The sequence below is a fragment of the Natator depressus genome, chromosome 24, assembly GCF_965152275.1.
Source record: "Natator depressus isolate rNatDep1 chromosome 24, rNatDep2.hap1, whole genome shotgun sequence".
NCBI lineage: Eukaryota > Metazoa > Chordata > Testudines > Cheloniidae > Natator > Natator depressus.
The window spans coordinates 15,715,611-15,726,972 of NC_134257.1; the positions used below are offsets into that span (position 1 = coordinate 15,715,611).

Consider the following 11,362-nt stretch of genomic DNA (forward strand, 5'->3'; position numbering starts at 1 on the left):
GGCGAGGCTGCAGCACCTGCGCTGGAGACAGACGCGCGGAGCGGACGGGCGAATCCAGCGGGAGTCGGACGCGGCCGAATCAAGGGGGCAGCGCCCCTCCCACTCTGGCGGGAAGGGGGAGCCCGACGCGGGTGAATCAACCCGGCCTGTGTTGCTTGTGGGAGGCGGGAATGGAGACCCGGGGACCCCAGCCGGCTCTGCGGACTCTGCTGTGGCTCCTGGTCGGCGCATGGGTCTCAGGTAACGTCCCTGCCCGGCGAGCGAGCGACGGCACCGCCATACCCCTCGCCCTTCCACCCTCCTCTGAGGGGGAGTTGTGCTCTGCGGGATCTCCTGCCCCGAGCTACAGGGGGCGGGAAGGGAGAAACTCGAGGGCTGATTGGAGGGGAGAGGTGTGAGGGGGATTAGCCCCGCCCAGCTGTGGCTCCCTCAGGGTGGGGGCTGCTGAGCCCCCGCAGGGGAGGGGGTTGGTGTGGGTCCTTGAGCTGGTCGCCCCCCCCCCATCTGGGTGTGCTCTTAGCCCTACTAGTTGGAATGGGGGAGTCTCTAGGCTGCCCCCCTAGTGGATGTGGGCAGGGTTAGTGTGGGTCCCTGGGCTGCGCCTTGCCTGGGGCCCCACTAGTGGGCATGGGGGGTTGGCATAGGGGTCCCCTTGAGCTACTGGGGCAGTTCAGGGCCCAGCTCGGGGGTCCCAGGTAGCGGGGTGGGGGCAGCTTGGGGGTCCCAGGTAGTGGGGTGGGGGAGTGGGATCAGAGACTTCATGTGTCTTTTCACCTCCCCCAGTTCTGTCTAACCAGCCTGTCTCTCTCTCTGCACTGTGTGTGTGTGTTTAACTTTTCCCTCCAAGGTAAACAGGTAGCACAAGAAGCTGCCAAATACAGCTCCCTCCTCAGCCCTCACCTTTCCCACAACCCTGGGTTTCATGCCCGCTGATCTGTTCTGCTTCCCACGCCAAGTGAGGTAACTGCGGGGTGTCCTGTGTCACATACATACAGCTCTCCCTGGTGCTGGGTGCACCCCAATCCAGAGACACAAGTGTGGCCTCCTTCCCGGAAGGGCAGCCACCCTGTCTTGGTGAGCTCACATCTGTCGAAACTCCCTGCTGGGTAATGTGCCTCAAGGGAGGGGCTTTCTGTTACCCATGGCCCTGTGGGGTGGTGTGAATGCAGGGTACTGGAAAAGCACCCTGATCTCTCAGCAAAAGATAGATATAGCTGATATCTCTGGTCAGGACTTCCCCCCCTTCCCCTGGGGTGTGGACCCCGGTGTCATGACCATGTTCCCAGTGTAATTGGTGCCCTGGCTTTCCTCCTACCCTTTAAGTGGAATGCATGCCGTACTGTGCACGGAGAACATTGTTGGCGTCGTGACCTGGAAAGTGTTGGGGTCAGTGGTGTTGTGGGTGTTTTAAAATGGCTGCTGTGGGGTCACAGTAGGAGGAGGCTGTATTTCCTCACTGAGGGCTTGAGACCTGATAAATCTGAAGAGTCCCAACTCTCTGTCTCCTGTGTTTTAGCCCTGGGTTTAGGTGGGGAGTGGGGTCTAGTGGTTAGAGCTGGGAGCCAGGACTCCTGGTGTCTATTTCTAGCTCTGGGAGGGGCGTGGGGGTCTGGTGGGTTAGAGGAGGAGGAGTTGGGGGCCAGGACTCCCGAGTTCTATTCCCAGTTCTGCCACTCACCTTTATGATATCCGAGCTGTTTTTAGACTTGAAGCTGTGTGGGTTAGTAACTGATGACTTTGAAAAGCACCAGGCTTTCCTGTTTTGAATGCAGTGAGGTCAGGGATTGTTGGGCTAGCAAGGGGCTGGGTGTGTCACAGAATGGCTCATGGGCCAGTGGAAGTGATGTTGATCCAAGTGATGACGAGTTCCTGATTTGCTCTGTAATAAGGAAACAATCAGATGTTAACTCTTTAGGGGCTGCAGTGTGGTCCAAAAGCTTGGCAATTCACTTGAGACCTCTTACGCTTGACTCTTCAATGGCTGTTTACCCTCAAAAGGGGGCAGACAGAGAAGTTAGTCTGGTCATGTCTGAGTCAACCACTGTAATGGAAATCTGACTTCTAGAGTGACAGGAATGTGGCTTAGTAGTTAGAGCAGGGGGGCTGGGAGTCAGGATTCCTGGGTTCTGTTCCCAGTTCTGGGAGGGGAGGGGTGTCTAGTGGTTAGAACGGCTGGAAGGCAGGACTCCTGGGTTCTTTTCTGGCTCTGTCATTCACTTGCCTGGGGCATACCCCCTTCCCCATCTGACCCTCCTTGGCCCAGCTGACCTGACCTCCCAGCTGACCCTGCCCTTTCTCTGTTCCAGGCCCTGCCCACGGGATGCAAGTCACAGTGCCGAACCCTTTCAACGTGGTGATCCTCTTCCAGCCTGTTACCCTACAGTGCAACTATCAGACCTCAGCCACCCAGCTGCCCATAGTCACCTGGAAGTATAAGTCCTACTGCCGGAGCCGCCTGGCCGATGCCTTCAACCCCAGCAGTCAGGAGAGCCAGATCAACAACCAGCTGCAGCAGAACAACCCCGGATACAACCCCTATGTGGAGTGCCAGGACAACACTCGCACAGTGCGGGTGGTGGCTACAAAGCAGGGCAACGCTGTGACACTGGGGGACTTCTATCAGGGGCGTCGGATCACCATCACCAACAGTAGGTTCCAGGGAAGGATGGAGGGGTTTTTTTTACTGATCACTTATTAGATTATAGTAGCATTCCAGGGGGGCGTTGTGCCAGGTGGAGGGCTTGTTGTGGTAGCCACCGCAACTCATTTATTAGGTGTGTGATGGGCATTGTACCAGGTGGAGGGCTTATTAGGTATATTATGGTAATACACTGGGTGCAGGGAACTACAACACTGTGTACTCCTGGGGGAATTCTGCGCCACTGTGCATGCGCAGAATTTGTGTCCCCTTCAGATTTCTTTGCTTCCCCGCAGAAAAATGGCCTTCTGATGGTGAAGGAAAGGGAAGCCACAAGAGCGGTCATATGACCCTCGCCAGCAGTATGTTTTGGGTGCCCAGGGCAGCTGGCAGAGAGGTAAATCACTGTGGTGCAGGGGGCGGGACTGAGGAAGAGTCGGCAGGTGGCTCCTACCCTGCGTTGGACTCAGCTGTTAGTCCTGGGGAGGACAGGACTTCCTCTTTCCCTGCACAGCATCTGGGGCTGTCAACCCACCCCCAGATTTCTCTTCTGGCTGTAGGAAGCTCTGCAAACTGCCTCCCTTCTTCTCTCTCTCCTCCTTCCCCCCCCCCCCCCTCACCCCCCCCCCCCCCCCCCCCGTGCTTCTGGCATGCATCCCTCCCCCTGCAGCTGAGGAGCGATCGCTTTACAGGAAGCTGCTCCACCATCTGCCCAACCCCAGTGCGTCCAGACTATCTCATCTCCAGACCCTCCCGCTGAGCCTCCCTCACCCCTGACAAGCCTCACTCCCCCTTAATCTGGACCACCCCAGAGAGCCACCTACACCTGGTTCCCCACCCTACTGAGTCCGAACCAGCTGCATCTGGATCCCCGTCCCACTCCCCCAGCACCTGGACCTCCCCACCACTGAGCTCCCCACATCCAGACCCTCCTGCTGAGCTGTATCACTCTGACACCCAGACCCCCTGCTGAGCTCTGTGCAGCCAGTGGCCTGTGCTCCCCAATGCCATGCTGGAGCCTCCACATTTATTTGACCAAAAAATTAGCAGAATTTTTTGGTGCAAAAGGCCCTCAGGAGTAACTGTGCCAGGTGGAGGGCTTGTGCTGGTCATTTATTAGGTATTCCTTGGTAACCCCCAACTCACTTATTAGGTGTATTACGGTAGCGCTCAGGGGACTTTTATGAGTGGTGCCCCATCACCATCACCCTCAGTATATATGGGGCAGAGGGACTGCTGTGTGTTTGCTTATTAGGTGCATTCTGGTGGGGCCTAGGGATCCCCCAACTGAGATGCGGATAACAGGAGGCGGGGAGGCAGAGCGTTTGTACTGCTTGCTTATTAGGTGTTTTATGGTAGCAGCCAGAGAAATGGGGGCAGTCCCCGCCCCAGCTGAGATTGGGGCTGTAGTGCCAGGTGCTGCACAGACTCACACAGTGAGAGACAGTCCCTGCCCTACAGAGCTCACAGTCTAAAGATACAGAGCGGGGATTATTATCCCCGTTTTATAGTTGGGAAAACTAAGGCACAGAGCGATGTAATATGCCCAAGCTCACTCAGGGTGCCTGTGGCAGGGCACGAACTGAACCCAGATCTCCCGAGTCCCAGCTGAGTGTCTTAATTCCAAGCCCGGATAATTCCTGTTTATGCTGGTGGCGTGTTGGTTTCCAGAAGGAGGGAACTAATACAGCAGTGGCTTTGAAACTGAAGTGGGAGCTCTGAAAAGAAAGTGCTGCCATTAAGCTATTGGAAGAGAGTTCACCACCACAGAAATGCAGCCACCTCTGGGGTGGAATGCTACAACTCCTTAATAGCCCTTTTGTGTCACTCACCCAGTGCTGAAATGCAGCCACCTCTGGGATTTGGCAAAACAAATATTTAACAGTGGACAGTAACAGGAGAGAGTTTAGGGCAGGTAGCAAAGAATGCTGTGTATGACCGGAAGCCGGTGGAGAAGTTGAGAGGGGCAGAATTGAGCTCCCTATAATAGCAGGAGCGTTGTGGCCAAACTCCAACAATAGTAGGGGATCTTTAACCATTGTGCAAACTGTCACAGTCTCTGTTACACATTTCACCATGCTGGGGCATTCGGGCCAGCGCCCCCACCCAGCTCTTTGCAGCATAGCACTGCTGGGGCATTGGGTTAGGGTGAGGGTGCTGAGTCCCCCATCTGTGACTAGAACTCCTGGGTCCTGTTCCAGCTCTAACCACTCATAGCCCTGCAGTGACCCACACCTGGGTATCAGAACAGAAGTATCTGGTTAAGGTTAAGCTGAGTGCTCTGGTGTCAGATGTTCTGAGCTCCATCAGGAAGGGGAGAGGGATTCTGTCCTGTGATTAAGGCACAGACTAGGACTCAGGCCTCCTGGGTTCAATTCCCATCTCTGCCATGGACTTCTTGTATGACCTTGGAAAAAAAAAGTCCGTTCCCCTCTGCCTCAGTTTCCCCATCTGGGGATAAAAAACCTGCCATTGTGTAGTTTTATTGGAAGCTTTTTGGGACAGGGACGGTCTCTTGCTGTGTGTCTGGGCAGCGCCTGTCATGATGGGGCCTGGATCTTAGCTGGGGCAGGGACTGTCTCTTGCTGTGTCTGGGCAACACCCAGCATGATGGGGCCCGGATCTCAGCCGGGGCAGGGACTGCATCTCAGCAGTGCCAGGCATGATGGGGCCTGGATATCGGTTGGCTCTACTCCAATACAAATATTTTCAGGTTCTACTGCTTTTGCTGTAGTTTCACAATGTAAATCAACCGCATTGTATTATGGTGGGTCAAAAGTCCACAGCAAAACTCTTTGCCCTGCGATCATGTGTCTAAAACCAACTGGAGCTGTGCTTCAACTGTCTCCAGCCAAACTCTGTTAAATTATCATGCCTTTTCTTTTTGTGTTGTCTTACCCGGAGGCGTTTCTGTGATAACAGCAGCTTTGTTGTAACCTGGCTAAACTGGTGCGTGATTCATGCAGCAAAAATCTTCAGTTTCTAACACTCATCTAGAGTCTTGCGCTTATAAACTGTGGATCACTTCCCCCTACCAGAATGCAGCCAGCTCAGGGGTGGAACACTGCAACTGGCTAACAGCAGTACCCAACAGTTAAGTCATAACCCTAATTACAGCTGATCACAATTCTAATGATTCCCTTAATAACACTTTCCATCCTTGCAGTGCTTTGCAAAGGTTTAATTACCATTTGGGACAGGAAGTGTAATCTAATTGAAACTATGGCTGAAGATGCAGGTCAGCAGAATTGAACCAATTAGCTCAGGACTCTAGTTATGTTCTAGTTAGGCTGCTAGGTGTCGTGGCTGGATTTTATGATGATCGTTTGATGTCACAGATCCCAGATTTCAGCATCACTCAGTGAATTGGAGCAGCGGGGGACACTGCTTGTTTATAAAGTGTAAAAAGCTTGCTGGCATCAGGGAGAGCGATACTGGAAGGCTGCGTCCAGCTCTGGGGTGCGCTTTTTATGAAGGATGTTGGAAAAACTGCAGAAGAGCTGCAAAAATAATCCAAGGGCTAGAGTAAAGGCCTGACAGTGAGAGAATGAAAAAGTTTGATCTCTTCAGTTTGTCCAAAAGAAGATCAGTGGGTGATTTGATCTTTTTCATGGGGAGAAAATCCCAGGTACTAATGAGCTCTTCAGTCTAGTGGAGAATGGTAGAACAAGAACCAACATATGGAAGTTAAAGCCAGACACGCTTCAAGTAGAAAGGAAGGGCAAATTTAACAGCCAGGGTGATTAACCCTTATGACTTCCCCAGGGAAGTGGTGGATTGTCCATCTCTTGGGGTCATTCAATCCAGACTGGAGGCTTTTCTGGAAGATGGTTTTGTCCAACACAATCTGTGGGTAACAGGGTGAAAGTCCCTGGCCTGTGTTATACAGGAGGCCAGATGAGAGGAGATGTCCGGCCAAAATACAAGATGATCTAATGGGCATGCAGCAAAATCCTAGACCAAGTTTGTCAAAACTGACTCACAGTTCAAGTCCTAAAACCAACAATATACAAGATCTTGGGCATAGGTGAAGTGGCATGTCTGAGGTCAAGGCAAGAGCTGGGGATAGAACCCCGGTGTCCTGACCCCCGATCTGGCGCACTATCCACTACACCACACAGCCAGGCTAAGTTTCCTCTAAGCCATGTGGCCACACAGCAGGCTATCAAGGACTGCGCAGGGGCAAGAGGTGCCTCTCCCCCGGCCCCGGGACTCCTGCGGCAGACAAGAGGTGCCTCTGCCCCAGTGTGGTGAGAGAGGGCTGCGAGGACTCCTCTCTCTCTCTCTCTCTCTCTCTCTCTCTCTCTCTCTCTCTTCGCTGCAGCCCTGGGGCAGCCTGGACCCCAAACCCCTCATCCCTGGCCACACCCCAGAGCCTGCACCCCCAGCTGGAACCCTCACACCCTTGTACGCCAGCCCTCTGCCCCAGCCCTGAGCCCCCTCCCACACTCCGAACCCCTCAGTCCCACCAACGCCACACATCACCTCCATACTGGTGCACATAAAATTCATTCCGCATGTAAAAAATTAGAGGGAACGTTGTACATTGGGCTGAAATTTTTCAGCCGTAACTAGTGATTTGCGTGGGACTCCTTACAGAGACCTGACTTCTTCTTTTCTTTTTTGGGAAGTCGGCACATTCTGAAAATCCAGGCCCAGAATCATTACCCACTTCTGAAAAATCTTGTCCCAGAGCTGCCCAGGCCGGGACTCTGGATACCTGGATTCCAGTCTCAGCTCTGCCACTGGGTTGCTGAGATCAAAAGGGCTTGTTCCCTGGCTTCCTGCTACTCCAGCCTGTTCCTGACAGCAGGGCATGGTGGCTTGTGTGCATACTTCAGGGTTTAGTGTTCATTTCGGTTTTCAAAGCCCTCAATTGGTGGAAGTGCCATTGTTCGAGATCAGCAGGCGGGGGCTGCAGCCGTTGAGCCCTGTGGGGAGTATTCCGCTTTTAATTTCTCTGCATAACTCGGTCCCACGAGCCCTGGATAATTCATAGATTTCCCCTCCCGCCCCCCACATCACAGAGGCCAGCAGGGACTATCATGCCCATCCAGTCTGCCTTCCTGCACAGCGCAGGCCAGAGAGCCTCCCCCAGGGACCCACTTCATTTTTGTGGCTGTTTCTCTAAATACTGTCCAGTTGGCTGGTATCTTATCAATAATGTGAAGCCCTGACTCCCAGCCTCCCCAGTTCTAACCCAGTAGACCCCATTCCCCTCCCAGAGCTGGGGATAGAACCCAGGAGTCCTGGCTCTGTGCTGTAACCCCTGGACACCACTGCCTTTGCATAGACTATGCTGAAAGGCCTTGTTGGTGCACTGGCTCTCCTGCTTGGAGACCTCTCCTGCTTGGAGACCCCTCCTGCATGTTAGCCTGTGACTCCGATTCTCCTGCCCTGGCTCTGGTGTCTCCAGCTTTGCCTTCATCTGTCTCCCCTGCAGATGCCGACCTCAGCATTGACCAGACAGCCTGGGGCGACAGTGGCGTGTACTACTGCACCGTTACCTCTTCACAAGACCTGCAGGGCAACAACGAGGCCTACGCCGAGCTCATCGTGCTGGGTAAGTGGCCAGGACTGGGACACAAACAGGTGGGGAGCGGGATGTTCTATTGGGGTTTGGGGGGGTGCTGTCGGAGATGGGATGCCAGGCTAGATGGGGCCCGTGGGTCTGATCGGGGCAGCTGCTAAAGGGCAGGATGCTTGGCTAGATGGGTCCATGGGCCTGATCTGGGGAGGAGGTGGGATACCAGGCTAGATGGGCTCACCGCTCTGCTCCAGGGCAGCAGGAATTGGAGATTGGCATATGGGGCTGGGCAGGGGCAGATATTGGGCCAGATAGGCAGCTACTTCCCTTTCTACACGTTGCTGGTAAATCGGTGCATGCCATTCTCTGCCCAGTGCCCAACTTCCCCGACAGTGGCTTTTGGAGCAGAGTAACAGCAGCACCAATCAGAGGCATTAGCAGCACCCTGGGCTAGGAAGAGGGTAACCAGAAAGGGGAAGCGGTGACTCCTGCAGCCCACGCAGGGCAGTGCTGTCCTGCTCTCACACAGCTCCTGCCTCCCTTCCTCATCCCCGGGGCCTTTCCGATTCTGCCCCACGGCATCTTCCTCATGGACCCTTTCCTCTCTGTGCTGCTTGCACTGCTCCGCAAACAGGACTTTCAACCTCCCAGTCAGGTAAATAGCAGAGAGGACAGGAGTTAATACAAAGACTTAGGGAGCAGAAACTAAGAAGGTTTTTCCAACAGTCCCTTTGAATTAACTTCTGTCTTCTCTGCTATTTTCAATTAACTCCTTCCCATTCAGTGTCATCTGTGAGCTGGCGTGTCTGTCCAGCACGGCTGGCCTAGCTTCCTAAAGAGCAATCACTTCATTATTAACATTACAATAGTGCCAACTGAGATTGGGGCCCCATTGCAATGGGCACTGCACGGACACATATCTAGAAATAGTCCCTGCCCCAGCTGAGATTGGGGGCCCCATTGTGCCAGGCGCTACCCACACAGCGAGAGACAGTCCCTGCCCCAAAGAATTTACAACGAGACAAAGAGTGGAAGGGGGAGGTGATGCTTGCAGGCCAAGTGACTTGCCCATTTCACGCAGTAGGTCATTGGCAGAGGTGGGAATAGTACCCAGTTGTCCTGACTCCCAGTCACAGTGCCAACCATCATGCAGCACTACCTAGCAACACTTGCAGCTGGTGTAAGATGTGACTTTCCACATGCCCCTCCCCCCAAATCTCCTGAAGCGTCTCTTCTTCCCTGCTGCCCGTCTCATAAATTTACTGTCTCCCTCCTGGCCTGGTTGCTAACAGGAGATATGGGAGTTAGAAGCTAGCTTACCTGCTGGAGCTAAAAGGGATTCTGTATTCTGCAGTGGGTTTTATCCCGGGTTCTGAAAGGGATGCGGACTCTAGTGCATTAAAGCAGGGGGCTGGGAGCCAGGACTCCTGGGTTCCATCCCTGGGGGAGTGGGACCTAGTGGGTTAGAGCAGGGGATTGGGAGCCAGGACTCCTCATTTCCCTCCCCAAACCAGGCATAGAACCCAGGTCTAATGGATTTTTTTTTGGGGGGGGGGGGGGGTAGGAGGGTGTGTGGAATTGAGCCAGGACTCCTGGGTTCTATCCCTGCTTTGTGAGGGGATTGGGGTCTAATGGGTTAAAGTAAGGGGGTGCCTGGGAAACAGGACTCCTGGGTTCTTTGCCTGGCTGTTCTAGTTTGTTGGGAACAGGAGCTTTTTGTGCTGATCGTGCTCTTCTCCCCAGATGTCCTGCCTGTTTCAAAATTTAGAGAGCAACCCTCTGGGCACTGGAACTCCACTACCTAATAGTAATTAGCCCTGGAATTACTCTGATCCTGTTGCGTTTTTCCAGGGTTATGTCATTGATACCAGTGTGTCACTCCCATGAGCAGTGCCACAGCTCCCTGCCACTAGGGGACAGCAAAGGAGGCTGGCACTCAGTTGTGTGGGTGTAGCAGTGCTGCACAGCTCATCTGTGGAGATCTGGCGGGCGGGGGCTGGGAGTCAGGACTCCTGGCTTGTATCTCAGCAGGCACATCCATCCCCCTCTCTCTGTAGAATGGAAATGCAGTGATGCAAAGGAGCTCAGTGGTGGGCAAAATATTGCCGTGTCTGGAGATGCTTTTCCGGCACCCTTACTGAGTAGCCTCCATCCTGGGGGCCTCCCTCAGGACAGCTGTGCCTGGGGAGCCCTGATCTGAAAGGAGTTGTCTTCTGTAACCTCCCATCACCCCACTTAAATATCCCTCTGCAGTGGCCTGACTGCCCCAAACGTCCTTATCCTAGAGCCCACCTGCCCCTAGCACTCTTGTGCTCATGGGTTCGGCCATTGTGGGGATAAGAGGTGTCTTGGCTGGATGGCTGTTCAGGCGCAGGTACCATCATCCCACCCAGAAGGTGAGGCCTTCGCCCAGCACCCCACCCAGAGCCACCATGGCACAACAGGAGGGGGTGGACTGCTTGGAAGGGAGAGGGGGTGCTGGCTAGATTGGAGACAGAGACCCTAGGAGCCACAGGGAGAGGGGAGCAAGACTAGTTGGGCAAAGGGATTGGCGCTGATGGGAGCCCGGAGGCTGAGGTCAGAGAGAGGCATTTGGAGGAGGAGGATGGAGTTCTCTGGTGCTCTGGATAATGTGCCGTTGGTCCAAACTGTTATGGATCCTGTTATGGAGGCCCTGGAGAATATAGTGGATCTACAGCCAAATCCATCTGAGATTCAGCTTGCGGGTTCTGGAGAACAGGACCATGTGGATCTGTGGCCAAACCCACCCTGGCTTTGGTTCTCTGCTGGAGTATGTAGCATCTGGCTCCACTTCACCCCTGTAGGATACGCAAGACTGCCCGGATGGCCGCGTCAAATCTTGCTGCGGCAAGAGTCAGACACTGCAGCCATGAAGTTTGAAAGCCTGGCTTGAGGATTTGTTGCTAGATAAGTGGAAAAAGAGGAGTTCAGTCTCTCCTCCATTCCGGGCACCAAATGCCCACATGGCAGGGCCTAATCATTGATGATCTACCTGACTGGCAGGGTTACCCAGCTGTAGCTACAGCCGAAATCTTTTTTTTTTTTTTTAATTTCTTCCCTTTGTGAGTGAGCTCTCTAAAGCACCAACCACTCGGGTGCCAGTTTGAATGCCCACCTGGGCCAGTGCGCTGCTTGCTATCCCCACCTCCACCCTTATAGCACAGTTGGCTTCAAAT

General features: G+C 54.1%; 1 protein-coding gene across 5 annotated transcripts in view; it reads left to right on the forward strand.

Annotated features, from left to right (window-relative positions):
* The window catches only part of LSR (lipolysis stimulated lipoprotein receptor), a 19,253-nt gene continuing 7,891 nt past the window's right edge, over positions 1-11,362 (forward strand). For 4 of the 5 annotated variants that reach the window (XM_074938108.1, XM_074938109.1, XM_074938110.1 and 1 more), the window contains exons 1-3: positions 1-240; positions 2,307-2,648; positions 8,082-8,201. In XM_074938108.1, the coding sequence (XP_074794209.1) occupies positions 171-240; positions 2,307-2,648; positions 8,082-8,201 (532 nt within the window). In that variant the 5' untranslated portion in view covers positions 1-170. Of the gene's footprint in view, positions 241-863; positions 1,075-2,306; positions 2,649-8,081; positions 8,202-11,362 lie in introns of those variants that run through there. The other variant, XM_074938113.1, reaches the window with a different exon arrangement.